This window comes from Hibiscus syriacus, unplaced genomic scaffold, assembly GCF_006381635.1.
Source record: "Hibiscus syriacus cultivar Baekdansim isolate YM2019G1 unplaced genomic scaffold, ASM638163v2 tig00110393_pilon, whole genome shotgun sequence".
Classification (NCBI taxonomy): Eukaryota; Viridiplantae; Streptophyta; class Magnoliopsida; order Malvales; family Malvaceae; genus Hibiscus; species Hibiscus syriacus.
The window spans coordinates 1,437,247-1,465,218 of NW_024062721.1; the positions used below are offsets into that span (position 1 = coordinate 1,437,247).

A 27,972-nucleotide genomic window follows, 5' to 3' on the forward strand; every position below is an offset into this window, starting at 1 on the left:
AGTTGAAAAAAAGTAAAGTGTGAATAATGCACATTCTTTTGATTTTCGCATCTCTTCAGATCCTGGATTTAACCTTAAGCTAAGTTTCAATCTCTACTTTTTTCCCCTGAATTGTTAGATAAACAACGGGAAGAAGAAGAACCCAGAAGAGATGGGCGGAGGAGATGCGATTTTAGATTACGCAACCATTCAGATTCTGCCTTCTCAAAACAGGTTCATTCTCATTTCTCTTTAGTTTTTCTGCAAGTTTCTGCAAAATTTCAATTATTTTCTCAATCTTTTTTCAAGGTACGAGGCATATACATGTCGGGGTAAAAATGTAGAGAAACTGAGTGTTGGGGTTCTTCAAAAACTCTTGCCTCATTTGCCCGAGTTAAACAACTTGTACACCTGCGGATCCATTTCCAATTCAATTCAAATGCCGCTAATTACAAACTCCAACCCCCCAGCAATCTCAAATCTCCCGCATGGTTTACTCTATATACTTTCTCCAGGTTTTTTTCCTTAGTTTACTCTGTATGCTGCTAGAAAAGCAATGGGGTTCCTTCCTACTTTGTATTCACCCGTTTTTACTTTCACAGATTCTTAGATATTGTGGGTTCTACTGATTTATTGGATACTGCTAAAGTTATTGAAGCTGAGATGTCTCAATTGGAGGAAGCTAAAAGATTTCATCTTTCTCTATATGCTCAGGTAAGTATCCTTGTGTCCTAAAGTGTTTGAATTTTTTGTTTACGTTGGAGATCTCACTTGCTAAACTTTCGTTTTCTCAGGGTCATCAAGATCATAATCAAAGTAGCGAAAATGGTAGATCTCCGCAGCCTGGAGTCCAGAGATCATCAGAAACATCAAAGTATGTTCACTCCATTAATATATATATGTAATATTTTGTTAGTTAATGTGTTTTAGTCTTCTCGTTCTCCTTTAAATTCAACCAACCTTTGGAAACCTTTGCTAGGAATGAGCTCTTACGCGCTATGGACTCTAGACTTGGATCATTAAGAAGTAAGTTAGTGGCAGCTTTTAACAAGGCGGTTGGAGAAATCTGCTCCTATGAAGAAATCACTTATCTAGCAAAGTTTTCGGAAAATTTTGGGGCTAGTGATGTAAAGTAAGTTGCCTTCCAAAAGCAAAGTGCATCAATCCTTTGGATTTGATTTGCCCAAAGAATTTGTAATTGCAATCTTCTTTTACATCCCAAAATTTTTGTAACAGTTTCCGAGATGAATTATTAGCAAACCAATGATCTTGTTAATATCTATTGCAGGAAATTTTTGTGCACGTTTCTAGAGCTGAGAGAAAAGTGCGAAATTTCTAATCCTCGTAATGATGAAAACTCCTCATGCACTCATGCTTCAGTTAATGGCAGCATAAACAAGACTGATGGAAATAATAAAACTTCAAACCCAGTAAGTTCTGAAACACCCGTTAAATATGGTGTTTCACCAGCAAAAGCTGCGCAGGTTGAACGTCAAAGCTCAACAGAAAGTGAGGAATCTTCTGACTCAAGTGAGGAGAATCCAATATCCGCAGAAAGAAGTCGAGCTCTTATAAGATCTGCATCTCCAAGACGGGCAGCATCTCCAATGAGAAGGGTTCAAATTGGGAGGACTGGCTCGCATAGAGTCCCTGCTCTGACCGTAAAGAGCCTTAGTTACTTTCCTGCTAAAGAACAGATATCAATTCAAAGAGATGTAGCTTCAGATGATAGTGAAGAGGAAGGATCCGGACACATTAAGAAACCTGAGAATAATATTCAGCGCATGAGTGTCCAAGATAAAATAAGTCTTTTTGAAAGTAAACAAAGGGATCAGATTGCTGATGTTCCAAAAAGGTCTGCGTTGAGAAGATGGAGTGCAAGTATGGGTGAATCAGCTGTCCAGTCACAATCGCAGAATGGTTCTGAAGATCATCCTGTTTCAGAGCCTTCTAACAATTTCATTGATAATGATATTATGGAGAGATCTGCAGAAGTTAATTTGGAATCTGATAGTAGGACTGAAGTGGTAAACATCAAGGAAACTATTGATGTGGGGTTAGAAAGGCTGGAAGAGAGCTCTTGTAGTCCTATAAATATTCAAGAGGTCACAGATATTTTACATGAAGAAGAAGATAATGAAATGTCAAAAAGCACAGTTGAATGGTGTCAACAGAACGAAGCGGAGTTGAACCAAATGTGCGGAAAAATGAAGGAAAATCAGCTCGTTAGCCATAAGAAGCCTCAAATGGAAATTGGACAAAATCTGCCTCCAGAGCAGAGAGGTGGATTCTATCACCATTACAAGGAGAAGAGGGATCAAAAACTTAGAGGAGAGAATGTTGGAAAGCATGCAGAAAAAGAAACAAAGTTGAAAGCAATGCTAAAAAATCTTGGTGAGAGGAAAGCTAGAATGGCTTCCACCAATGTGAATAGTATTCAAAAAAATGATCCTCCGACAAAGTCCCAAATAACTGTTAAGAATTCCCAAAAGTTACTGAAGAATCCTTCACAGCCTGCTAATACAAGGAAGGAAACCGATAAACTTTCACCTGAAAAGAAGGTTTCAGCTAGAACATCCTCCTTGCCTGCTATTCGTAAGTCATGGCCTTCAGCACCATCACCGAGAACAGCAGGGGCATCACTGGTTAAAATTCCTGGTGAAATTTCTTCTTCAGGCACAACATCAAAACGTCGGAAGCCTCAATCAGAAAAAGCAGCAGCTCAACCGAGTCCTAAAGTGGAAAATTCCCAGCCACAATGAAGAAATCCAAAGGCAACCCAGACTGAGAAACGAGGTTTAGTAGGTGTGAATGAGAAGCAGGAACAAAAATTGATGAAAAGCAGCAAAACAACAAAACAAAACAGCAGCGGCACCTGGGGACTCTTCCAGTATGTATCCAGCAAAGCCTAGTTTGTATAACAGGTTACGAAGAAAAGTAGTGTAGTTCCATTGGAATCAAAGCCATCTCTCCGTAAAGGTTCGGGATTAACGTCTAGTGGTCGTGTTAACAAGAGTAAAAATCCTTCTCAGTTGGAGAACTCTTTGAAGATTGTCGTAACCGGTTTTCGTCCGGGCACGAAATATTATACTTGGCTGAAAAATTTTATGTGAATAAATGGTTTTGAAAATATGGTCGATTACGTTTAGGAAGGATTAGCACCCCTACAACGCCCAAATTGGTACTTTTTAATTATAAATTGTCTCTATTATTAAAAATTTTAAAAATTCAAAATATATTTAATTTATAATCCTAGTATTTCAAAATTATATAAAAGAAATATTTAAAATATCGGAAAAGGACTTTAGGTGCCTTAAGACAGCTCTTTTCTTTGATATTTAAATAATATTTTTAATTTTTTTAATTTTAAAATACCAGAATAGGACATCCGTTGTATTAAGACTGTCCTTTTCGTCGATATTGAAAAATAAATATTAAATAATTTATTAAAAAGATAAATTATTATTATTATATATATATACATAATAATAAAATATTTAAAATATAAACAAGTAAAATTAAAACAATAAAATAACTAGAATGATATATTTAAAAGCAGTAAAATAAATGAAAACATTTAAATGACTAAATTATAGTAAAGTAAAATTAAAAACCTAATTCATAATTAATCAAATTATAGGGATTAAAACATGCTATTCCTTTATTTATATTTAGTGACTAAAATAAAATCTAAAATTCGGATATTAGATTAAAATAAATTAAAACATATATTCAGATTAAAAATAATTAGAAAATTATAGGACTAAATCTGTTATTTATCCTATATATTATTTTTAATATAAAGGACTAAAACAAATAAAAATGAAATTAAAGAACCGAATTAAAGGATAAAATTGATTTAGTGACTAAAATGTAAAAATTACAGTTGGAATAGCTTCGGATGGGGTTTCCCTTTATGAAATTACAGAAATACCCCCCAAAACGACGTCGTTTGGGAGAGGGTATTAATACCCGAAACCGGCTGGCCCTACGGGCCAGCTTCTCATTCTTCATTTCTGTTCTCTCTAACAGAGAGAGAGCAGAGTTCTCTGGCTTCTCTCTAAACTAAGAGAAAGCCGTCCCGGTCAAAAGTACCTTCGGTTTTCGTTGTATCCGGCGACGGTTGGGGTTCTCCGATGACAGAGTAAGTTTCTTTCCTCTCTTCTCTCCTTTTTTTTTGTTGCTGCGTTGTTGTTGACTGCTGGTTGTGGGTTATTTGTTCTTTATTTTTGTTTCTTTGTTCTCTGTTTCTGTCTCTCTCTCCGTCTCTGTCCTTTTTTTTTTTTCGCAGATGGGGTGATGGCTTTATAGCCATCACCGGTGTGGCCATCGGACCGGTCTGAAGGGTGAAAAATTCGGTGAGTCACCAAAGCTATGCTGGTGACTCACCATAGAGGCGACGTGGACGGTCGGGGTTATGGCAGCAGAGCTTCTGGAGGCTTCTTCGGGGTGGCTTCGTGGCATTGGTGGAGTGTAGGCAGCGGACATGTGGCCTTCTGGAACCAACGGCGGTGGCTGAAGACTTCTGAGGCGGCTGGAAACCATTGAGGCGGCGGCGCACGGGGCTAGGGTTAGAAAACCCTAACTGAAACCCTAAATGTTTTAGGGTTTTCATCTGGTTTGGGCTTGTGATATGGGCCTGATTATTGGGCTCCGGGTTTTGAAATATTAATAAATAATATATAATAATAATAATAATAATAATAATTATAATTATAATAATAATAATTATAATAATAATAATAACATTAAAATGAAAAAAAAAATGAATATCTTCAGCTGCCCCTCTTTGCTTATTCTTAATAAGAATAGAGCAAAGACGAAAAGATAATAAGTTTTTTTTCATTTGACTTCACTTGATTAGTATGGAGATGTTGAATAAATTCTTCTTTTTTTTCAGATGAGTTCTTCTCATCATGAACTTTCCGCTGGGGATGATGTTGACCTCTTTCTTTCTGTGATAGAGTCATTCAAAAGGTTGAATAAGCTCTTCTTATTATGAACTTCTTCTTCTCCTGATGAGTTCTTCTCATTATGAACTTCTCTGGGAAAACTGACCCATCAAGTGATGGATTTGAGCAAAAAGTTGAACAAATTCTTCTCATTATGAACTTCTTCTTTCTTTCTTCAGATGAGTTCTCATTATGAACTCGAACTGGAAAAGATAGTCCATCAAGTGATAGATTTGAACAAAAGGTTGAACAAATTTTTCTCGTTATGAACTTCTTCATCCTTCTTCAAGTAATGAGTTCTTCTCATTATGAACTCTACCTGGAAATTTTAATCCATCAAGTGATAGATTTGAGCAAAAGGTTGAACAAATTCTTCTCATTATGAACTTCTTCATCCTTCTTCAGATGAGTTCTTCTCATTATGAACTCGAACTGGAAAAGATAATCCATCAAGTGATAGATTTGAACAAAAGGTTGAACAAATTTTTCTCGTTATGAACTTCTTCATCCTTCTTCAGATGAGTTCTTCTCATTATGAACTTCTCTGGAAAAGCTGACCCATCAAGTGATGGATTTGAGCAAAAGGTTGAACAAATTCTTCTCATTATGAATTTCTTCTTCCTTCTTCAGATGAGTTCTTCTAATTATGAACTTTTTCTGGAAAAGCTGATCCATCAGATGATGGATTTGATCTTTGCTAAAATTTTGAAATTCCTGTCAAATATTCAACATGGATAAAATGAATGAAAATGCTCCTATTTTGCAAATGTCTAAATATGATGCATGAATGTTGATGCAATCTTCATTTGACTTCAAAATGGTGAACTCAGTTTTCCTCCACTTCATCATTTATTGCCAGGGTCACCTCTGGATATCAGTGTAGCAACTTATGCTATCAAGCTTGCATTTCTGAAGAACTATCTGATCAACTTGTATCTTTATGTATTCTTTGCTTCATGAAAGTCTCAGAAGAATTGTTTTATTTGTGGAACTCTTGTCTTAGTCAGAATTATGACCTTAATGCCCCATTTTGTCTTGGATAAAACCAACTTTATTTGTTTGGACTTGTGTAGAAATCCCATAAAGTTTTCATCTTTGAAAAGAGAATCTGTCATCTTTAAAATGAGAATCTATCATCTTTGAAGAGTGTAGATGTAGATATGCCTGACTCAGCAGGGATTAATTAAGAGAGTAGAGTCTGTTCTGATTTGACTCTTGAAACATATCACAAGGAGGATTTATTCCAATTCCTTTCATGTCTCCACATCTAATTGGATCTCGAACAAAGCAACTCAAACCATATCATGTAAAGATGTTTAACAACAACCTATTGTTTGATCTTAGTTGGCTCCAATAGTTTCTTGTTGTTAGAATTTCAGCTCTCATTCTGTGGAAAGAAATCTTCATCATATCTCAACTTCTAATCTTGGGGTTGAAGAAGACAGACTTCATCTTGGATCAAAAATGGAAACCATATGATCACAACATTGGTTCAGCACCATAATCACTGGTTCATAAAACATTTGACAATACATTCATCTTTTCTTGTGGTTTCTGTCGAGATGTAAAACACTTGACAACACATTCATCCTTTTCTGTGGCTTCTGCTCAGATGTTTGTAAAACATTTGACAACACATTCATCCTTTCTTGTGGTTTTTGCTCAGACGTTCATAAAGCGTTTGACAACACATTCATCCTTTTCTGTGGCTTCTGCCAAGATTTCTTAATCATTGAAGCTCTTTGCCTAGTGTTCAAAGCTTTTGAATGATGTCATAAGACCATTTGAGAGCAAAACTCAGTGGAGATTCAAGTGTGATATTAGTATGACCAAAAAGTTGATCAAATTCACAAAATGTACTAGTGTCGAATTGAATAGGAGATACCAACTGATCACGTTTTCATATCGGGCAAAGGCAATATATATTGATCACGTTTTCTTCTGTAATGACGTTGTAAGAATTAGAAACATATCAGCTATAGGGGCCATGTACAGAAGAGGTTAATGGAATTCTTGCCGCTGGGGATGAAACACCCATGATAAACCAAAATAGATGAAAACTCAGTTCACCCTGGCTAGCAATGATGATCCCAATAACAACGGGAATAACAGTAATATAAGGGAGAGTCGAGTCTCCCTTTTCAATGTCAGTAAGCAAAAAACTGATGTGAAAAACAGCTTCATAATCTCAACATTATGGTTGAAACTAACTGCTAGGAATCTCAAAGAAATATTTCCAATCATCACCGACACACAAAAGGCCAAATTCAGATTTCGAGGTCTCGAGGAACTGATCCTTGGATCGAATGGTTACAAAGGGACCATCTTTATTCATGATTGTGATGTAGCTTAATAAGGAACACGCTATCATGTGACACATGGTTAAGAAGATTGGGTATTTGAAACATTTGCTGAGTAGATATTTTTTCAACAACATGATCATAATGTACTGCCTGATGAACGAAGCAATTATGTATAGTCAGCTTCATTGTCATTGTTTCACCATTTTCATTCTTCATACCTTTCTGTCTCATTGGAAATATCTGTTCAAGTCAATGATCTTGACAGATGATGATGTAGGCCTTCAGCATGCCCCAACAATTGCTGATACGATCGTTCAAAAATGCATCAACAGTCCTAATTCTGATTGAAATGGGCTTTCAACATGCCCCGATATTTGCTTCTTGTTAATCTGAGCCTTCAAAATGCCCACATGGATCTGTCTGAAGGAACCTTTAAAATGCCCCAACATTTGCTGATACAGATGTTAAAAGTGTGCTCAACATTACTTCTTGTTGAGATGAGTCTCCAAAAATGCCCAAATATTCATATTGCTGTGAGCCTTCAAAATGCCCCAATATTCTATTTCTGGTAGAAATTGGCCTTCAATATGTCTCTCTAGATCTGTCTAAATTGGGCTTTCTAGATGCCTCAATTTTCTATTTCTGGTTTACTCTCGACGTCTGTTTGACTTGAATATCATGATCCATACAAGGTTCAATTTTGACAATACACTGTGGTGGATACTTGTGGCTTTATTCGTGCTCCAAATATGTTTATCCTGAATACTCTCATTCTGGTGTCACTAAACAATAATATTGTCAAGTAACTGGAGAAATTCTCTTGATATTGTCACAACTTAAGAAGTACTCAATCATTCTGACAGAAACGTCTGAGATATGTGTCTTCTGAATGAGGTGACCATTTTCCGTATCTGGAGGGATTTAGTCAGACAGAGTAGTAAAATAGCTTGGTAATCCGTTCCAGGCTGACACAGTGGCTTATCATCTTTCAGTGAAGGCCATCTCTGAAATACTTTTCTGTGGGAGAGAAACCAATTTATGCAAACAGTAATCTGATGCAATGGCAAGACTACATATACAATGGTACAAGCTCATCAAAAATCCGCACCCATGCAACATGTTGATCCTGATAACAACTCATCTGATTATGAAGCGATCTTTCAGGATGATTTCACAGATATGATAGTTCTTCTGATATCGAGGAAATCATGAATTCTGATTCTGATGAGGAGAGTAAACTGTTATACTTGACAAAATGGGATTCTCAGAGGTTGAGGCTTCAATAACCATGGAGAGATGTCAGATTCATCAATTGCAGAATTGACAGATTTTATATGTGCTGATCAAATGGCTAAGGTTAATGATGCACTTCTTATGGTAGAAGATAGGAAGCCATTATGCAATGATCCCAATTACAAGCAAAGGCGAAACTTGGGCTATGATTGTGGAAAAGGAAGAAGCAGAGGAAGCTTGAAAAGAAGCTTCTTAATGAAGATGATCATGCAGTTCATCTTTCAATTCCAATGATCGGTTCTGGGGTTCCTACCGAATCATATCAGATAACTCAAGAACACTTCAGAATCTATTGGGTCTCCTTATTTCTACTATGAGCAAATTCATCTTTTAAATCCAATGATTGGTTTTGGGGTTCATACCAAACCAGATCAGATAACTCAAAGAACACTTCCAGAAGATGCTATTGAGTCTTCTTATTTCTACTATGAGCAAATTCATCTTTAAAATCCAATGATTGGTTTTTGGGGTTCATACCAAACCAGATCAGATAACTCAAAGAACACTTCCAGAAGATGCTATTGAGTCTTCTTATTTCTACTATGAGCACATGGTACTTGCTCCAGTTAATGTTTGGACTGGAATATCACAGTACTTATTCGATGTAGAGCCAGAATTTGTAGATTCGAAGCATTTTCATGCTACTACACTGAAAAGGGCTATATTCATAATTCTGCCAATTGAGAACAGATTTTCTCTTATTCTGCTTCCTCCATGTGCTGATGCTTTTCCATTGACAAAGAAATGATGGCCTTCATGGGATCCAAGAACAAAGTTGAACTGTTTATGAACATGTACAGGAAGTGCCAAATTGACAGAAAGGATCTGTAAGGCTCTTGAAGCTTATGACAATGAGCCACCTTCGAGTGTCCAGAAGTATGTTCTTGATGAGTGCTGAAAATGGAATCTGGTATGGGTTGAAAAGAATAAAATTGTTCCACTTGAATCTGATGAGGTGGAAATGCTTCTAGGTTTCCCTAAAAACCATACACAAGGATCTGTAGAGACATGTTCCATGGTGGTATCAATGTCCTGTCTCTTTTCTCTGGGATCAATGATGCAGAAGTTGCCTTTTACTGTCTTGGCATACTTTTGAAAATAGATGTGCAAGAACTGAATGATGATCGGTTGGAGCAATTGATGAGTAGTTTTGTTGAATTCGACCTTGTTGTAAGTGGCATCCAGCGTAACAACCTTACTGGAAGAAATAAACATCATTGTGACAGGCTTGAAGATTTTTGTTGGTGCATTTACTTGCAATGATTGCTACAACAAACTGTCTCTTCTGTTGCTTCAATATATCCCACTCTTTTCGAATTATGGAACGGTTTAGTTGACAGTAAAATTTGTCATCTTCAACTTTTGGAATCCTGTAACCAATGTTACCCTATATAAAAGGCCTATAAGGGTAGATTCTGTTCCAATGTCTTATTCTGTGCCATAAGTCCTCAAATTCAAATTCAGCAATCTTCTGAAGGACATAATGAATATCATCTTGACAAAGAAAATGATCAGCATAGAAGAAGTAGCAATAATGTATCAAGACTTGAGCCAACATCACGGTATAACCAGAGTGCAGGTAGTGACTTGTTCATGGCTTTATGATGTAATCTTCTAGAGAACATGAATTGATGGTTGGGGAAAATAATCTTTCTGGTGATGCTTATCGCCCTCAGCATGAGATAAACGATAATCTTTCTTGATGAATTGCTAATGTCATAGGAGAGTGTCACAAGTTCAATTCTCCAGACTTTCTGGCTTCTTGGACCACTTGCCTTAAAAAATGTGAAGCGCTTCATTCTTCTGGCTTCGTTCATTCTTTTTTACAATAGAGGTAGAATAAGCAACATTGCTTTAAGGACCTTCCTCATTCGAGACTGTACTGTTTGAAAATGTTTTTTCTCCTTTCTTTATTGAAGAATGAAGAATTTTGCAAAGTATTACCCCTTTCAGGTTCACAATATAATCGAATCATAAACAATGAGTTTAATAAATATCAAATAAATCAACTACACTTTTAAATCATTCAAAAATCATAATCCTATGGCAAGTGTCAAAATTATTGACTGATTTGAGGTGTAGGTTGATTTTGGTAAAGTAGGTTCTTTCAAGTTGGTTCAGTATGTCGCTTCGGGCTTCCACTAACTTGAAGAAATGGTTGTTATGCTCATCTTGTAGAGATGCTTCTCGTTTCCAGAATCTCAGGAACGTTTTTGAGATGTGTGCTTCATTAAGAGCTTAAGATCGTCTCTTATGTCGTTGTTGCACCATTCAATATTCGAGCCGCCTTTTCAGGTTTTCAACTCGAATCCTCCTTTGGTTTCAAAGATGTTTTTTTAAAAATTTATATCTTGAACCCTCCTTTTATCATTTTTCATATAATGCATTAAAGATTTTAAAAACCAATTTTTGCAAATAAAAATCAATCTTGAGAGGCGGAATGAATTCTGAAGATATTCTCTTTTACTTAGAAATCCATGTACGATTAAAATGGACTTTTCAGGTACATAACGTAGGCCATGGCTTATGGTTATGAAAAAAAGGGATAAAAAGGCCCAAATAAGTGTTTAAGGGTCATCAAACCAAGGATCAATTCATTCTGATGCCATCAATCTTGTTTTGTTTGACTTGGATCTGCCTTGCTGGGGAATTTTCCATCAACTGGATCCCTCAAGACTGCCAAATTTTGGATTCATTTCCATTTTCTCATATCTCCAGCATTTCTTACTCTTCTTGTTTGTACTTGATCAACCTTGTAACTTGAGGCTCAATAAATCACCATCTTGATTCAATTTTCCTTTTCTTTTTTTTTTTCCTTTTTTTTCTTCTTTCTTTGATGGATGAGTATAATACTTCAATTGCTTTGAGCACCTCCTTTTCCTTTTGCATTTTGGAGGTTTTCCATTATTCTTGATTGGATTGATCTTCAAGCACACTGTATTTGACATACTTTGTAGTTCAAAACTTTCATGACTTCATGGAAACTTGTCTTCGTAATAAAACTGTATTGACAATCTTTATTCTTGTGAGCCAATATCCTTTACCTTGCCCCCAATGTAGAGGGTGATCTTTGGTTAGGGTTGAATTAGAAGAAAATTATTCAGGCTCAAATGGGGACAACAAAGGATATATATATATATATTAAAGGATAAATGAAACAATGCCGTTCATCATCTCATACACAGAAACCTTGTAAAAAGAGGTATCCACAGGGGGATGAATATTCAAGATTAACTTTATTTACATGAAAAAATGTAATTAATGCATGATATTTTTTTCAATCAATCACTTTCCCCTTCTTCTTTGAGTATGCCCTAATCACTCGAAATTATCATCAATGAGTTGGTCCATGATGCCTCATATTGTCTCTTCTTGCAGTAAAATTCACGAATAGTTGAAAATTTGGTTCTTTTGAGGTCTTTTGGTTTATGATGGTTTTGTATTTGGAAGGACAAATGTGTGACTTATAAGTCATGTATATGGTGGAAGGTAGTATCATCAATCAATCGACTCTACCCAGAAGGTAAACATCTAGAGTTTGTGACTCAAAAACAGGTAGAGACATTTCTTCAGAGTCTCAGATAAATGTAGTGTCAGGATTTGGTTTTGGTAAAGGTCGAGTAATTGGTGTTGGATGGGATATGGAAGATATAATTTATCACTTGCCAATAGATCTATAACTCTTGCAAATTTAAAAGAATATTAATCTACTTGATACTCAATAATCTCAAGATTAAAACTTGATTCTTTGCTCATAACCATAAAAGCAACACAATTTATTTTTTTGCACAAAAGGCGGAGAAAGAAACAAAAAAACAAGTTCAAACAAGATGCTGAAAATAGAAAGTACTATAGTGGTAGACAACACTTCCACTTATTTATTTATCATGACTCATCACTCCTCTATTGTTGGGTATGTACTTGGCCCAGGATTTTTATCCTTATTTGCTCCCCTTTCTTGATCATTTCTTGTGTCAAGACTCCCTTATCGACGAGCGTCTATTTCCTTTAACAGTGACCAACAATTCCCTGTTGAATGTCCAGATACTCCAAGTGAAAATTACAGAAGCTATTTTGATCATAGCAATGAGCATAAGGCCTTGGTGACACCTTCACCAATCTTGGTGTAATGTATTGAGCTTTAACCAAATGAGGGTACAGGTCTGAGATAGATTCTTGAAACACCTTTAGAGTTTTTCTTGCTCGCGAGGCTATCACTTTCTTTGATCGTTCTGAACGAATGAATGCTCTCATGTTATTGAGGGGGTTTGAATGCTCATTTCAGCTATAACTGGGGTAGTATTAACCAGACTCCTTAAGTTTCCCCTTGCCTTACTGGTTTCGGAAAATCTGATATAGGTATCTGAGGTGTCTTCTGGGTTATATCTGCCTCATTCTTTCTTAGACCTATAGGCCAATCTCGAATTACATCCATGGGAGCCTTTTGATTTCTTTTCCCATTTTCTTGTGCCTGATATTCTTCGTAGGATTTGGTTATATTATTTTTTGTTGCAACAATGGTTTCTGAACATTGAACCTTAACCCCTTCTTTTATCTTGCATTTTTGAATTGCTTGCTCTAAAGGGTCTTGGAAATTTCCCTTAAGGTTACCAGGAACCTTAGCTGAATAATTTGGAATTCTAGTCTGATTTATCCAAGGAACTTCCTTATAGGTCCAATTCTCATTTAGGCCATTGTGATTGATCAAAGTTGTGGAGTAATTGATCTGGCTGAGAGCATTTTTGGATGCAATTTTTCACTCGAACTGTGGAAGGGAGGAAATTGAAATCCCTGCACATTCTTTTTCTTCTTGGTCACTCTATAAGGTTTGGCACCATGTTTAACTGAATAAGACCTCATTGTATTAACCCCAGCTTCTTTCTTGACTTTAGTATTGTCAGAGCCTCCTATTTCGATGATTTCTCCACTTATGATGATGTCAGAGAAATTATTAGGGACAACCCCTATCATGTGATTAACATAAGGAAATTTTAATGTGCTGATGAACAAAGTAGTGAACTCTTTTTCAATCAATGGTGGATGTACTTGAGAAGCAACGTCTTTCCATCATTGTGAATATTGTCGAAAGCTTTCATTGCACTTCATATTCATGCTTTGCAACATTGTTCGATCAGGGGCCATATCAGTCATGTGCTTGTATTGACCAAAAAAAGCTTGAGCTAAATCCCTCCAAGAACGTATTTGAGTACGTTTTAGCTGATTATACCATCTGGATGCAGACCCAGATAAACTGTCTTGGAAACAGTGGATCAACAATTTTTCATTCTCTACATAGCCAGTCATACGACGACAATACATAGTGATATGATATGAAGGGCATGTAGTCCCATTATACTTCTCAAAATCTGGAACCTTGAACTTTGGTGGAATAACCAGGCCAGGGACCAAACTTAGTTATTTGGCATCAAACCCATAAAATGACTCAACTGTCTCTATAGATTTTATCACCTCTTCTATATTTTCCAGTATTGAGTGAATTTTTCCTTCTCAACTGATTTGTTTAGGTCAAGGACCTCATTACAAAATTCATCAGGCTTCAACTCAGAAGTAGTAGGACAATCAGTGGGGAACGATGCTCCAGCTTGATATGGTGAGTTCTTAACAGCAAATAAATTGGTGACTGAATTTCCTGGGGTACAGAGGTGAACTCAGGAATATGAACAGGTTAACACCCAAAGAATTTGTGGGGTTTTCAACAAGACTCTTTCCAGCAGTCAAATGCTTATCAATCATTTCTTTCATATTGTTCAGCAGATCGATCTGAGAATTAGCTTCGATTTGTGCCAACTGCTCCTCAATCCTCTTGTATTTCTTTCTGCTTTATCTCAAATTTGGCTAGCCTATCTTCAGTTTCTTTAGACATTTTTCTTGTGTCGTGCTGAGCGTTCTTGCTTCAAGGAAAAACCAAGATCACTTCGTTTGAAATCCTTACTTTAATGAATGAATGTTTAATGTATTATGACATAAAAAATGCAAAGATGCCAAATGCAAATGTAAATATGTGAATGTAATAACAAGAATACAAATTGTGCAATACAAATGCAAAGATGCCAAATGTAAATATGCAATGTAAAATGTAAATGTAAATTATTTAAAATACCAGAATAGGACATCCAGTTATATTAAGACTGCCCTTTTCTTGATATTGAAAATAAATAAACATTATTATTTAATTAAATATGTTTTAATGCATGATGTAAATTTAAAAAATGTAAATGTAAATACAAACGTAAAAATGTACAAATGCAAAATACAAATGCATGTATGAAAAGGTGTTACTCAAGAGTGATCATCTTAGAACAGATTTCATTGAACGCAAAAGTTTCGGTACATCAAACAAAACTTTACATGTAGGGATATATTTCATTCCTAACTTCTCCAAAGCCAAATTAGTCTATCAACTTAAGGGACATATTGCTTGTCTGGACTGCAACCTCTTCCATGACATTCTCTTTCATTTTCTGTCACTTCTCGGAGTTGCTCATTTTCCCTTGTAAGAGATCTTTTCTGTCCAAGAAGTTCTTGAACAAGATCTTCATATATGTTGCAGTTCTTTTTCAGCTTGGTGACCCCTGTTATCCATTCTTCTGAGGTACTTCCTAGGCCAGCATTTTGAAAGGTTTGACTGATCTTCTAAAAATCTTCATGCATGGTTTTCATTTCTGTGCTCAATTTCTCGTTTTGGTCGTTCAAGTCCTTCAAATAACATGCTTGAGATTCATAAAAATCTCCACTACTCTGAATGTCCCGACTGATACTCTTACCATAGACTTCTTTTGGTATCAATCTGGCAGAATCTTTATGGATTACTTTTGGTATTAATATAACCGGTTCTCTGTGTGCAGAACTTCCCTCGATCCTCGTAGTTTCTTCAGGATGTCTTTCCTTGGTCGTATCATATTTTGTTTGATCATAAAACTCTTTGTCCATTTACGATTTCTTTCCAATATGATGAACAGTTTTTCAAGCCAACACCTTTTGGTTATGCCATGATCATGTAATGCAAACAAAAGAAATCAATATGAACATATTAGAGCAATGTAATATGCATGAAAAAAAAATAGAATAGTTAGTACCAACTAAAAAAATCTATTTATCAATGTATAAATCTTAGCCTCATGTTTTCTAGTTCCATGATTTGTTTGGAAAATTTAACTTAACCGCACGATTTCTAGTTCGCATGCATTTATTCAGGAAAAGGAAATAAAATAAATTAAAAGCTAGAGCTTATTTCTCCTTTGTGTATACCTACTGACAAAATTTCGGCATGGTTTCAGATCGAGAGAGTTCCTAGGGTTTATTATATGCAGGTTTTCAGTTCTAGGAGTAAAGGTACTCGAACTGTCCTTGTTGATGCCCCCTTGGGCTATCAAACCCTCAATCCTAGTCCATTACAGACTTAAACGGACCGAGTTCAATTCGAGGGGATACATTTCTCTATGACTAACACGGAGAATAAATTCTCACGAAGACATAGAGCATATAAACCCCGAAAGTTACTTGCTAGGTCTGACACGGAGAATAAATTCTCACGAAGACGTCGCTTTCACTCCCACTTAAAAGGGACAAACTCAATTATAGAGCTTTATGTTATGCAATGCAAGTGTTGTGTGTGAGGAGAAATGTTCAAACCTTTGACAGAAAAATAAATAACGAAATAAAATACTTACAAGTAAAATGAAACATATAAATATTATGAAAATAATAAGTAAATATAAAAATTTTGAAAAGAAAGAATTAAAAATTAAATATATGAACTTTTAATTTTTAATTAATAGAGACAATTTATAATTGATTTTAAAGTTTGACCAATTCCCCAGCAGAGTCGCCAAGCTGTCGTAACCGGTTTTCGTCCGGGCACGAAATATTATACTTGGCTGAAAAATTTTATGTGAATAAATGGTTTTGAAAATAATTTGTGAGTCGCCATCGGCCTTTTGGGTCAGGTAGGTCGAATACCTAAAAATTATCTTTTAACAGAGTTTTTTTTAAGAAAACATCAATTAAAAAATTGAACTGATCTGCGTTTATAACCAAAAATTCGTTCTTTTTAATAATAAAAAGGGATTCGTGGTCGATTACGTTTAGGGAAGGATTAGCACCCCTACAACGCCCAAAATTGGTACTTTTTAATTATAAATTGTCTCTATTATTAAAAATTTTAAAAATTCAAAATATATTTAATTTATAATCCTATTATTTCAAAATTATATAAAAGAAATATTTAAAAATATCGGAAAAGGACTTCTAGGTGCCTTAAGACAGCTCTTTTCTTTGATATTTAAATTAAATAATATTTTTTATATTTTTTTAATTTTAAAATACCAGAATAGGACATCCAGTTGTATTAAGACTGTCCTTTTCGTCGATATTGAAAAATAAATATTAAAATAATTTATTAAAAAGATAAATTATTATTTATTATATATATATTTATGAATACATAATAATAAAAATATTTAAAAATATAAACAAGTAAAATTAAAACAATAAAATATAACTAGAATGATATATTTAAAAGCAGTAAAATAAATGAAAACATTTAATATAAATGACTAAATTATAGTAAAAGTAAAATTAAAAACCTAATTCATAATTAATCAAAATTATAGGGATTAAACATGCTATTCCTTTATTTTATTTATTTAGTGACTAAAATAAAATTATCTAAAATTCGGATATTAGATTAAAATAAATTAAAACATATTATTCAGATTAAAATATTAATTATTAAAATTATAGGACTAAATCTGTTATTTATCCTATATATATTATTTTAATATAAAGGACTAAAACAAATAAAAATGAAATTAAAGAACCGAATTAAAAGGATTATAAACTTGATTTAGTGACTAAAATGTAAAAATTACAAGTTGGAATGGCTTCGGATGGGGTTTACCCTTTATGAAATTACAGAAATACCCTCCCCAAAACGACGTCGTTTGGGAGAGGGTATTAATACCCGAAAACCGGCTGGCCCTACGGGCCAGCTTCTCATTTCTTCATTTCTGTTCTCTCTCTAACAGAGAGAGAGCAGAGTTCTCTGGCTTCTCTCTAAACTAAGAGAAAGCCGTCCCGGTCAGCCACCGCTGCCGGGCTCCGACCACCGCTGCCGGCCACCGTTAATGGTGGCCGGAAATTACAAAAAAAACACCAAAATATAGATCGAGACGGTCTAAAACCGTTTCCGGTGTTCTTTTTCCTTAAAAAGCTCCCAATCGGAGCAAATCTACAAAAGTACCTTCGGTTTTCGTTGTATCCGGCGACGGTTGGGGTTCTCCGATGACAGAGTAAGTTTCTTTCCTCTCTTCTCTCCTTTTTTTTTTGTTGCTGCGTTGTTGTTGACTGCTGGTTGTGGGTTATTTGTTCTTTGTTTTTGTTTCTTTGTTCTCTGTTTCTGTCTCTCTCTCCGTCTCTGTCCTTTTTTTTTTTTGTTCGCAGATGGGGTGATGGCTTTATAGCCATCACCGGTGTGGCCATCGGACCGGTCTGAAGGGTGAAAAATTCGGTGAGTCACCAAAGCTATGCTGGTGACTCACCATAGAGGCGACGTGGACGGTCGGGGTTGTGGCAGCAGAGCTTCTGGAGGCTTCTTCGGGGTGGCTTCGTGGCATTGGTGGAGTGTAGGCAGCGGACATGTGGCCTTCTGGAACCAACGGCGGTGGCTGAAGACTTCTGAGGCGGCTGGAAACCATTGAGGCGGCGGCGCACGGGGCTAGGGTTAGAAAACCCTAACTGAAACCCTAAATGTTTTAAGGTTTCCATCTGGTTTGGGCTTGTGATATGGGCCTGATTATTGGGCTCCGGGTTTTGAAATATTAATAAATAATATATATTAATAATAATAATAATAATTATTATAATTATAATAATAATAATTATAATAATAATAATAACATTAAAATGAAAAAAAAATGAATATCTTCAAAGATCACTGAAAATTCTCTTGATCCTCATGAGAGTGATGTGATTGCTAATGCTTCTGTCTTGGTGAGTGAGCATCAGGATCAGGATGTTTCTTTGCTGGATCATTGTGATGATACTACGCAGTCAGAAACACAGTTGAATAGCCATCAGAATGGTGATGTGGTTGAGAGTGCTAATGAACTTGCTGCTGGTCTTGATGCCGGCTTAAAAACTATTGTCGGGTCTTCCCAATGTGAGGAAGAATCAACCATCTCACCAACAGCTTGGGTGGAAAAAGAAGAGCACCAGAACCTGCCTAATGTATGTGATGACAAAACGGCTGAAATTACATCTTCAACTGACATAGCACCTGTTGAATCAACAAGTCCACGGGTGCGGCATTCTCTGTCACAGATGCTGCAAGAAGAACGTAGCGAAGGTTACATTACTGAATGGGGAAATGCTGAAAGTCTGCCTGCAATGGTTTACCAAAACGATGCACCCAAGGGATTAAAGAAGCTGTTAAAATTTGCTCGGAAGAGTAAGGGGGATGCAAATATAACTGGCTGGTCTAGCCCATCAGTCTTTTCTGAAGGAGAGGACACAGAAGAATCAAAAGTTACTAATAAGAGAAATTCTGATAACCTAATGCGAAAGGTTGCCCTTAAAATAAAGAACCATGGTCAAGAAAAGACATTGCTGTCCGATGGCTTTGACCATAATTTGAGTTCTCACGGGCTTCGATCTGGTATATTTTCTCTTAATCATAAATGCTTTGTGTCAAACTGTTACAGAATCTAGATGGTTGTAGGTCAAAAGCACATATGAAAATTGCTTTAATGTTTCTTTCTCTTCTTTGCTCAACTTTCTGGCAAATACCAAAATATTTTCAGACAAATCTCATTATGAAAGTACTGTGGATTTTGTGTATGCAGCTCAATCAGGTGTCAGAACGTTTGATGCACACACAAAATGCAGCATGGCAGCGTCTCTGCCACAGCCTCAATTACTAAAGGTCAATTCCCATATTCTTCTCTCTTGCAATTTCCTTTTTGTTCATTCTGATGGTATGTTTGTGGTTTTGAATTGCAATCCATTGTTTGCCATTTTTTTCAGGGACACGGTCATTCTTCTCCCTTTCAACATTTAGGGGTGGTAAACCAAGTTAGAGAAGCTTCTGTAAAGCTAGGATGTTTATAAAGAGTCGAGGTTATCGGTGTCTGCGGTCTCAATATTTAGGCTACATAAACTTTGTTGGAGCAAAAGTTTCCTCTGCATTTCTCTTTTTGTTGTATTCTTTTGCATGTCAGCTGCGAAGGATCATCTCTCTGTTGGTGGAGTGTTGACGTATATACCAGTACATTAGGATCCCCATCATGCTAAACACTTTGTCCCCTGTTAATCATTCATTATGTTGAGAACATAAAAACAATGATGAATTAATGGATTTTCTTTATTTTGGGTGCACATTATAGAAAAATTCAAATGTTTCAAGCCTTGGTATTTTGGAGTACTATATACAGCTCTAGGCTAAGATCTTGTTTCAGTCCATGGAAGCTTTGGGAGGAGAAAATTGAAGCAGTGATGTTTAATGAGCCATCTCTTTCGACAGTTTGGTCAGTTTCGCTGGCTGACAACGTGATAGGAGCTGCAATCCAAAATACGGTGATTGAGATTTGGTCTCCACCACCGCCGCCTGGGTTCATCAAGGTAAATGTGGACGGAGCTACGATGAACTCTTGGGAAGGAGGGGGTATTGGCGGTTTGTATAGGGATCAGAGTGGGCACTGTCTAGCTACGTTCTCTAAGGTTGTTGGGCAAGGACCCCCTATTTTAGCAGAATTATTAGCAATCAAACAAGGCATCTTGACGTTCTTAGACATGGAAGTTAACAAGAGGAACGGGTTGATTGAGGAGAGCGACAGCAGGATGGCAGTAGGGTGGTTAAAAGATCCTGGATTATGTCCGCTACCCTTTATGGAATCTGTTCTTTATGGATTTGTGTATTATTGGGAGGTCTTTTTTGAACTTTGTTTGAATGTGGTCCTGTTCTTATTAGGAGAGTTTAAAGGACGATAGTACTTCAACTTCTTGTATGGATTTAAGATGATAATAAAATTTGAGGTACTTTTTTTTTTCTTTTCGTTACTTTTCGAATACTTGACAGTATTTTGAAAAACATAAAGGGAGTTTTTAATGAGACCTTCAACTTTTATAAAGAAAAATGATGTGGTGTCAAAATTTAAATTTTCTTTAGAAGGAATTCTCTCTATCTTTTTATTTTGAATTGCGATGGTGATTACAAAGTAGTAAATGTTTAAAATTGTCTTATTCTTTTGATGTCACTCGAATTTAGCTCGAACTCAAAACCTCTAGGAAGATAACAAAAATGAATACTCTTATACTACAACAAATCGAGTAGTTAAAAATCATTTATTAACTAATAATTGATTGGTCTAATGAGATGAAATATTCAATTCTTTAAACAAAATTTGATTCTAATGTAATGATTAAAGTAAATTCAATCGAAAAGATTGTTATTATAATAAGTTTCTATGAAATTTATTTCAGATTAATCAATTAATAAATTAAATATTGATTATTAAATAAAAATATTGTTTGTTTTAGACTTAAATTATCATTGAATTTTTTATACTTTTCCATGTAATATTGTTTTTTTCTTCATTTAATTATTCGAAATAGAAAATGAATAGATATAATTTTTTATTAGAGTATTATAATAAATATTTTTATTTTTATAGGTCGTTATTTTTCTTTTGCTTAATATTGACAATAATTAGTTGTTGCATTACGTTAAACCCACTATTTGAATGAAAATAATTAAATGGACTAGATTCAAAACTTATATATAATACATGGACCAATAACAGCATTGGACCCTTTGAGTTTAGGGAGAGAACAGAACACGAGTTAACCCTGAAGTTCTTAGTCGAAAGGAATGAGAGTCATAGTGACAAGAGACAAAAGGAAAAGGAAGATATAAAGCAGTGAAGTGAAGCAGACAGTAGAAAGAGCCAGCGTTCGTAAATGGAGAAGCTTAAATGTTTGGTTCCGGAGAGCCTGAAGCGGAGGGTGGCGGAGAGCAGTATCGACGATCTTCCTTCACTATCGTCTTCACTGCTCCAATATTTCCTCAGTTTGCCGCAATTTCATCAGTTGATATCGGATTTGGCCGCACAGCCATCGGCCCAGGCCGGTCTTTGTGCTAAGAACAAGGACGCTGCTTTGGAGTTGAAGCAAAAGGGAAATCAATGCTATTCCTCTGGAGATCACTCCCAGGCTTTAAGTTGCTATTCTCAGGTCTCTTCTTCTCTTTTTTACATTTTTTTTACCGAAGTAATGAATGAATTTTCCCTTTCTTGAGCTTTCGCATGCTGGTTTTAATGGAAATGTGACAGGCGCTTCGTCTTGCTCCCATTGACGCCCACGGCACTGGCAAGAATCTTGTTGCCACATTGTATTTGAATCGAGCTTCTTTATTTCACACGAGTCACTCTCTCTATCTGTTTTTTTCTCTCCCAAACGTTCAATCGTTCATCTAATGTAATTCCCTGAAAACTGTCATTGTTTTGGTTTTCAACTTTCTAGAAAATGGGACTGCCTATGGAGTCTCTTCGAGATTGCAACAGGGCTCTAGAAATTTCTCCTTCCTATCCTAAGGTACATATTAAACTCATCTTATGGCCTCTTCCTTCACAATCATTTGCATTTGCTCTCAAAAGGAGCCCTGGCCTCGCAGCAGTCACTGTCTATATCAAACTGTGAAAAATGGGCTATTAATTTTTTAAAGAGAAAAATATGGTTGAGGGGTAAACACAAGATTGTAATGTTTTTGTAGGAGGGTTTGTACAATTGAGCTCGGCTTGTGTGATTTGAGACAAAATTTATATATATGCCCTATTATATGGAAACATCTCTATCTTCTTGTTACGGATGTAGGCATGTAGCTTTCTTTTTGTCTCAAAGTTGCATATAACAGTCTTTCCTTTTGTGATTGTTTTTTGTGCTGATTCCACCAAACTAAGCTGTTTCTGGTGGCATTAACATTTCTTTATTGTAGGTGTGGTAAAGGAGAGGTAAAGTGAATGCTACACTGTGCAACTACGAAGATGCGGTCCATCACTTAACTGTTGCTAAGAATATGGAGACATCGCTAGGGGGAAAGAAACAGATAGAAAGTGAACTGGAAATACTTGCACTGCATTCGTGAGAATAAAAGTCTAAACCAGTTCACCATAGCCAGAAAACTGTAGGAATTCCAGGTAAGATGGTAACCTTAGCTCGGCGCTCATGTATCTCTGATTTTCACCTTCAAATTTTCATCAATTACCAATCCTTTTATCTTTCACAGATTTTCCTTTTATATCAACATTTTATTCACTGTTTTTGCAGTGTAATTTGAAGGACCTTACATTCTAATTTTTTTTTCATGTATATTTTCTACTTGAAATGAAAGTGTGATGCTATATAAAAAATGATATTAACAACTAAACAATGAGAAGTTATTGGGAATATTGGAATACTTTTTTTTGTTTGTTTGTTATAATCGTTGCAATCTCTTGTAGAGAAGAATTCTTTTTGCTTATAAATCCTTATGCATGTTTTACTGCTTTCTGTATCAGAGGCTTTGTAGATTGGTTAGATTTTCTTAATTTTACTTTAATTATTGTTTATCCCTGTTAACTGCATTATCGATATACACTTGTAGCAAAAGATGCTTTTTTTTTCTTTGTTCAATTACTAAGACATCACAAATCATCTGCCGGATGTGCCACAACAAATACAACTACAGCGTGTAGAAACAGAAGACAAAGGAAGGGGAATGATTTCACAATTTGACATTCCTGAAGCTTCCTTGATTCATACTGAAGAAACTTATGCTGTGGTATGATCTATTATATTATTATTTATATGTTTTATTGTTTGTTTTTTCATTTGATTTTAAATGGTTATAAATTTGAATAGGCATTGCTTAATGAGTAGTTAAGAATACATTTCTCTGTAATACCTTGCTTAATTCCATGTTCAGTGTCCTCTTTGCTTCTTTTCACTTCGTATAATAATATGGTTGGTATCCATCACTGTTTGAACATTGCAGTTTACTACTTACTGATATTTAGTTCTTAACTTTATATTTTTGGTACATTTAATTCCTTAACTTTTTATTTTAGGTACATTTGATTCCTTAACTTTATTACGTAAGGTTTGAATGATATAACTGGTTTACTTTGATAGATTATTATTTACTCTGTGAATTTAGAGAATTATTGTGCTTAATCACCCCTTGATTCAATTCATTGTACTTTACTGAGCTCTATCCATCCACATGAGTTACATATGCAGATATGATGTCCTGTTCTCTTGATGTGAAAAACTGAAATGGGAACAAAATGGGTGACTTTCTTGTTTCGTGATTGTATGCATTTCATAAGATAATCTTGTTTTATTGAAGGGTTTGGGGCTTAGAACGAGGGGAAGAAAATTGTACTAAAAGATCCAAGCCTGGCTTACGTCTGCTGAGATGTTCTTTCTCTTTGGTGTGTGCATGAGTGGGGTTTAATCATCGTTCTACCTTGGAAGTGGAGGATATTAATTTGAATTTTTCAAGAATTTCTCTGGAGCAGAGTCTGTTGCTAGAGAAGGAGTTTAAGGAAGAAGAGATTTGGGATACCATAAACTCGTGTGATAGTAACAAAGCTCTTGGGCCGGATGGGTTGAATATGGGTTTTTTCAAAAAATTCTGGCCTTACTTGAAGAGGGATATTTTGAAGTTTTTCCATAATTTCTTTTTGGGGAAGGAGTGGGAGAATGGCATTAATCATTCTTTCATTACCTTAATCCCGAAGGGTTCTAATATTAGGGGTTTGGATGATTTCAGACCTATTTCTCTCGTAGGAGGGATGTACAAGATTCTTTCCAAGTGTTTGTCGAGAAGATTGAGAGGTTGCATCAAGGATATTATCAGTGACTCACAATTTGCTTTTATTCCGGGTCGACAAATTTTGGATTTTTCCTTTATTGCTAATGAAGGTATCAACTTATGGAGGAAGAAAGGTTTGAAGGCTTGTGTCTTTAAGGTGGATTTTAAGAAGGCCTATGATACGGTAGATTGGGACATTCTCTTTAAAGTTTTGGATAAAATGGGCTTCGGATCAAAATGGTGTAGCTGGATTCGGATGTGTGTCTCTACTGCTTCGATGTCAGTGCTGGCTAATGGTGTTCCTACAGATGAATTTTCGTTGTCTAGAGGTCTTAGACAGGGATGTTCCCTCTCCCCATTGCTGTTCAATCTTGTTGGCGAATTGCTTAGTCTTCTGATTATCCAAGCAGTCCAGTCAGGTCTGTTTTGCGGCCTGACAATTGGCAAAGACGAGAATGTTGTAAATTTGTCTCATCTGCAATTTGCAGATGATCTCATCATCTTCTGCAATGCATCGAAGACTCAGATTCTTAATGTTAAGAGGGTTCTTCGAGTTTTTGAAGTTATGTCAGGCCTTAAATTGAATCTCACTAAGAGTAAATTATTTGGGATTAATGTTACTGAGGAATTGGTTACTCAGTGGGCTAATGCTATAGGTTGTTTAGTAGGTCATTTCCCGTCGGAATATTTGGGGCTTCCTCTTGGTGTTAAGCGAAATTCTCAGCAGATGTGGGATCCGATAGTGCAGAAGTTTTACAACAAATTAACAGGTTGGAAGGCTAAGACTCTGTCTATGGCAAGCAGATTGGTTTTATTAAAGGCAATTTTGTGTTCTTTACCAACCTACTATATGTCCTTGTTCAAGATTCCTGTTTCGGTATATAATAAACTCAATGCTATCATGGCTAGATTTTTATGGGGAGGAGGGGTTGAGGTCAAAAAAATTCATTGGGTTAATTGGTCAACAGTTTGCTCTAATAAACGGGTGGGTGGTCTTGGTGTTGTGGATCTTAATTATATGAATAGAGCTCTACTTGGGAAATGGAGTTGGAGGTTTGCTAATGACTGCGATTCAGTGTGGAAAAAGGTAATCTGCAGTAAATATAATTTGGATTCTAGTTCTTTGTCGATCAATGAAAAACTACATACTAATGCTTCTTGGATCTGGAAATCGATGGTCAATAACCATTTCAATGAGGATCACTTTGGAACTAAGTTTCGAAGTTTGTTTAATATTAAGGTGGGGAATGGTGGGAGTATCAGATTTTGGTTTGATCGTTGGGCGCTTGATTCCCCTCTTAAAGTGGTTTTCCAAAGATTGTTTGCTCTTTCGATAAACAAAAATGGGAAGCTTAATGAGTTTGGGGAGTTTCGGTCTTCAGGTTGGGTTTGGCATATTCAATTGAGAAGGAATTTAAGTGAATGGGAATTGGATCAGTTTGTTGAGTTAATGGCTGTAATCCATAACTTCACTCTTTATAATGAGATGTCAGATGGTATGGTTTGGAGAGGGAATGGGGAAGGAATTTTTTCTGTTAATTCGTGTTTGAAGTCTTGCTGTCCTGTTTTGACAGCAGATCCTTTTTGGATGAAGCACATTTGGAGGGGTTTGGTGCCTCCTAGAGTGGAGATCTTCATGTGGCAAGTGGTGTATCAAAGGTTGCCAGTTAAACTTGAATTACAGAAGAGAGGAGTTTCAACAATTGTTGATGTTGCTTGTCCATTATGTAAAAAGGTGGATGGATCCTCTTCTCATGTATTTTTAACTTGCTCGTTCGCGTGGTCTGTTTGGAATAATTTTTTGAGATTTTGGGGAGTTTGTTCAGTGTTACAAGCTGATGCTAAAAGTTTCTTGTTAGCTTGGGGAGATTTGGTACCTAATTCTATAATCTGGACTTTCATTCCGGGAGTGGTGTTTTGGACAATCTGGAAATGTAGGAATGCGATTGTGTTTGATAAGGGGAGTTTAGATCAGATTGATATGTTCTTTATGGCAAGATGTAGGCTGGCTGCATGGTTCTTAGCTGTCTATAAGGAGACGTCTATTCTAAAGGACTGTCTTATTTGTGATCCTTCGCTTGGGGATTGTTGCGCTATTTCTAGATCTTCAATCATTAAAATTAAGGCCTGGACTCGGCCTCCAAAGGGCTATATTAAATTGAATGTGGATGCAGCTGCTACTGCAGATTGGAGGAAAAGTGGAGTTGGGGGAATTCTAAGAATGGAGAATGGCTCGATGGTGGGTTCTTTTCAAGAGGCTTCTGGTCTGGGTCCTCCCATTTTGATAGAGCTTATGTCAATTAAGAAGGGCTTGATTTTCTTTGCTTCAATCCAGCGGCGTTTTGAGGATCGCTTGATTGTTGAATCCGATAGTAAAGTTGCGGTGGACTGGATCAAGAACTATGATAGATGTCCCAATGTATATGTAGACCTTGTGTACGAAATTATTACTAAGTTAAGAGGTTTGGGAGGCATCATTCAATGGGTTGCTAGGTCAGCTAATGTTGAGGCTGATGCCTTAGCAAAGGCTGGTATTGGCTAGCTGTTTAGCCTTTTGGTTATGTTTGGGTCTGTTATTTTTTTACTATGGGTTGGTGTGTATAGGGAGTCTATATGATTGTTCCCTAAGTATTATGTAATTTATGTGTTTTAATGAATTATAAGGCACTCTTTTCCTCCTTTCGCTGATTAAAGAGCATTTTATGATCTATTAATCATGAAGGGGGTTTTTAACGAGGCCTGCCATTCCTATAAAAAAAAAGCCCTCATCCTCTGGTTGTGGAAACTTCCAATTCTGGTAATTGGAAATATAACCTTTACTTGGCCATACTATATACAGGTCATTTTGAAGCAGTACAGGGAAACTTATTGCCATTATTGTTTGAATGAACTACCAGCAGATACAATTCCCTGTGTTTCATGTTCATTGCCATTGTACTGTTCCCAACAATGCAAAATGCAAGCAGGTGGACAAATACACGTAAATTATTCTAGTAAAATTAGCATCCCCAAAAAGAAGCCCAACTGTAACGAAGAGTGTCCATATATAATTGGAGGCAGTGATTGCGATCCAAAACTTGACCACATTCCAGAACATAAACATGAATGTCAAGGTGTGCATTGGCCTGCAATATTGCCTTCTGATGTAGTTCTGGCTGGTCGAGTAGTAGTGAAATCCATGGAGCAGAAAGGACAATTTACTGACGTTCCTAATCTTTCGGAATTTTTGGTATATTCCTCAAGTTTAATGTGGATGTTAAGTTTAATTCTGTAATGGATAACTAATGTCAAGGGTTGATATTCCAGCTTATGGCCTGTAGTTTTTCTACTTGTAAGGGCTTTGTGAGAGTTATTAGAAAATGCCGCTAGAAAACAAATTGGAATTACATATATAGTCCATTGTATTGTTATTTTGTCTCCAACGCTCTTACAGTTCGGATGATTAAGGTTGTTTTAGAAGCGAAAGTGGTGAATGTCTTTTCAGTGTACGCCCCACACGTTGGCCTAGGGGAGGGGGAGAAATGTTGCTTCTGGGATTCGTTAGATGATGTACTTAGGAGCATTCCGGAGGACCAAA

At 36.1% G+C, this 27,972-nt stretch overlaps 2 protein-coding genes and 1 pseudogene across 2 annotated transcripts; all 3 read left to right on the forward strand.

Annotated features, from left to right (window-relative positions):
- Window positions 1-2,992, forward strand: LOC120123429. The gene is made up of 6 exons (XM_039142328.1): window positions 1-213; window positions 289-494; window positions 582-693; window positions 774-853; window positions 959-1,111; window positions 1,268-2,992. Exons 3-6 carry the CDS (start codon window positions 643-645, stop codon window positions 2,739-2,741), a joined length of 1,758 nt encoding a protein of 585 aa, XP_038998259.1. The 5' UTR covers window positions 1-213; window positions 289-494; window positions 582-642; the 3' UTR covers window positions 2,742-2,992.
- LOC120123539 lies at window positions 2,814-19,910 on the forward strand. The gene is made up of 5 exons (XM_039142398.1): window positions 2,814-2,873; window positions 2,904-3,029; window positions 18,479-19,202; window positions 19,390-19,469; window positions 19,571-19,910. The coding sequence occupies exons 1-5, from the start codon at window positions 2,814-2,816 to the stop codon at window positions 19,652-19,654; spliced, it is 1,074 nt and encodes a 357-aa protein (XP_038998329.1). The 3' UTR covers window positions 19,655-19,910.
- Window positions 19,911-21,428: 1,518 nt separating this feature from the next.
- On the forward strand, window positions 21,429-27,928 carry LOC120123431 (annotated as a pseudogene).
- The last annotated feature ends 44 nt before the right edge of the window (window positions 27,929-27,972 follow it).

What these genes read in the sequence shown, in the direction of transcription:
- LOC120123429 (XM_039142328.1), top strand. Translation starts at nt 643, where the DNA reads ATGTCTCAATTGGAGGAAGCTAAAAGATTTCATCTTTCTCTATATGCT. An exon ending in ATCTTTCTCTATATGCTCAG is followed by an intron (nt 694 to 773) that starts GTAAGTATCCTT and finishes TCGTTTTCTCAG; the next exon opens with GGTCATCAAGATCATAATCA. An exon ending in AGATCATCAGAAACATCAAA is followed by an intron (nt 854 to 958) that starts GTATGTTCACTC and finishes AACCTTTGCTAG; the next exon opens with GAATGAGCTCTTACGCGCTA.
- LOC120123539 (XM_039142398.1), top strand. Translation starts at nt 2,814, where the DNA reads ATGAAAAGCAGCAAAACAACAAAACAAAACAGCAGCGGCACCTGGGGA. An exon ending in CCTGGGGACTCTTCCAGTAT is followed by an intron (nt 2,874 to 2,903) that starts GTATCCAGCAAA and finishes TTTGTATAACAG; the next exon opens with GTTACGAAGAAAAGTAGTGT. An exon ending in AGTTGGAGAACTCTTTGAAG is followed by an intron (nt 3,030 to 18,478) that starts ATTGTCGTAACC and finishes ATATCTTCAAAG; the next exon opens with ATCACTGAAAATTCTCTTGA.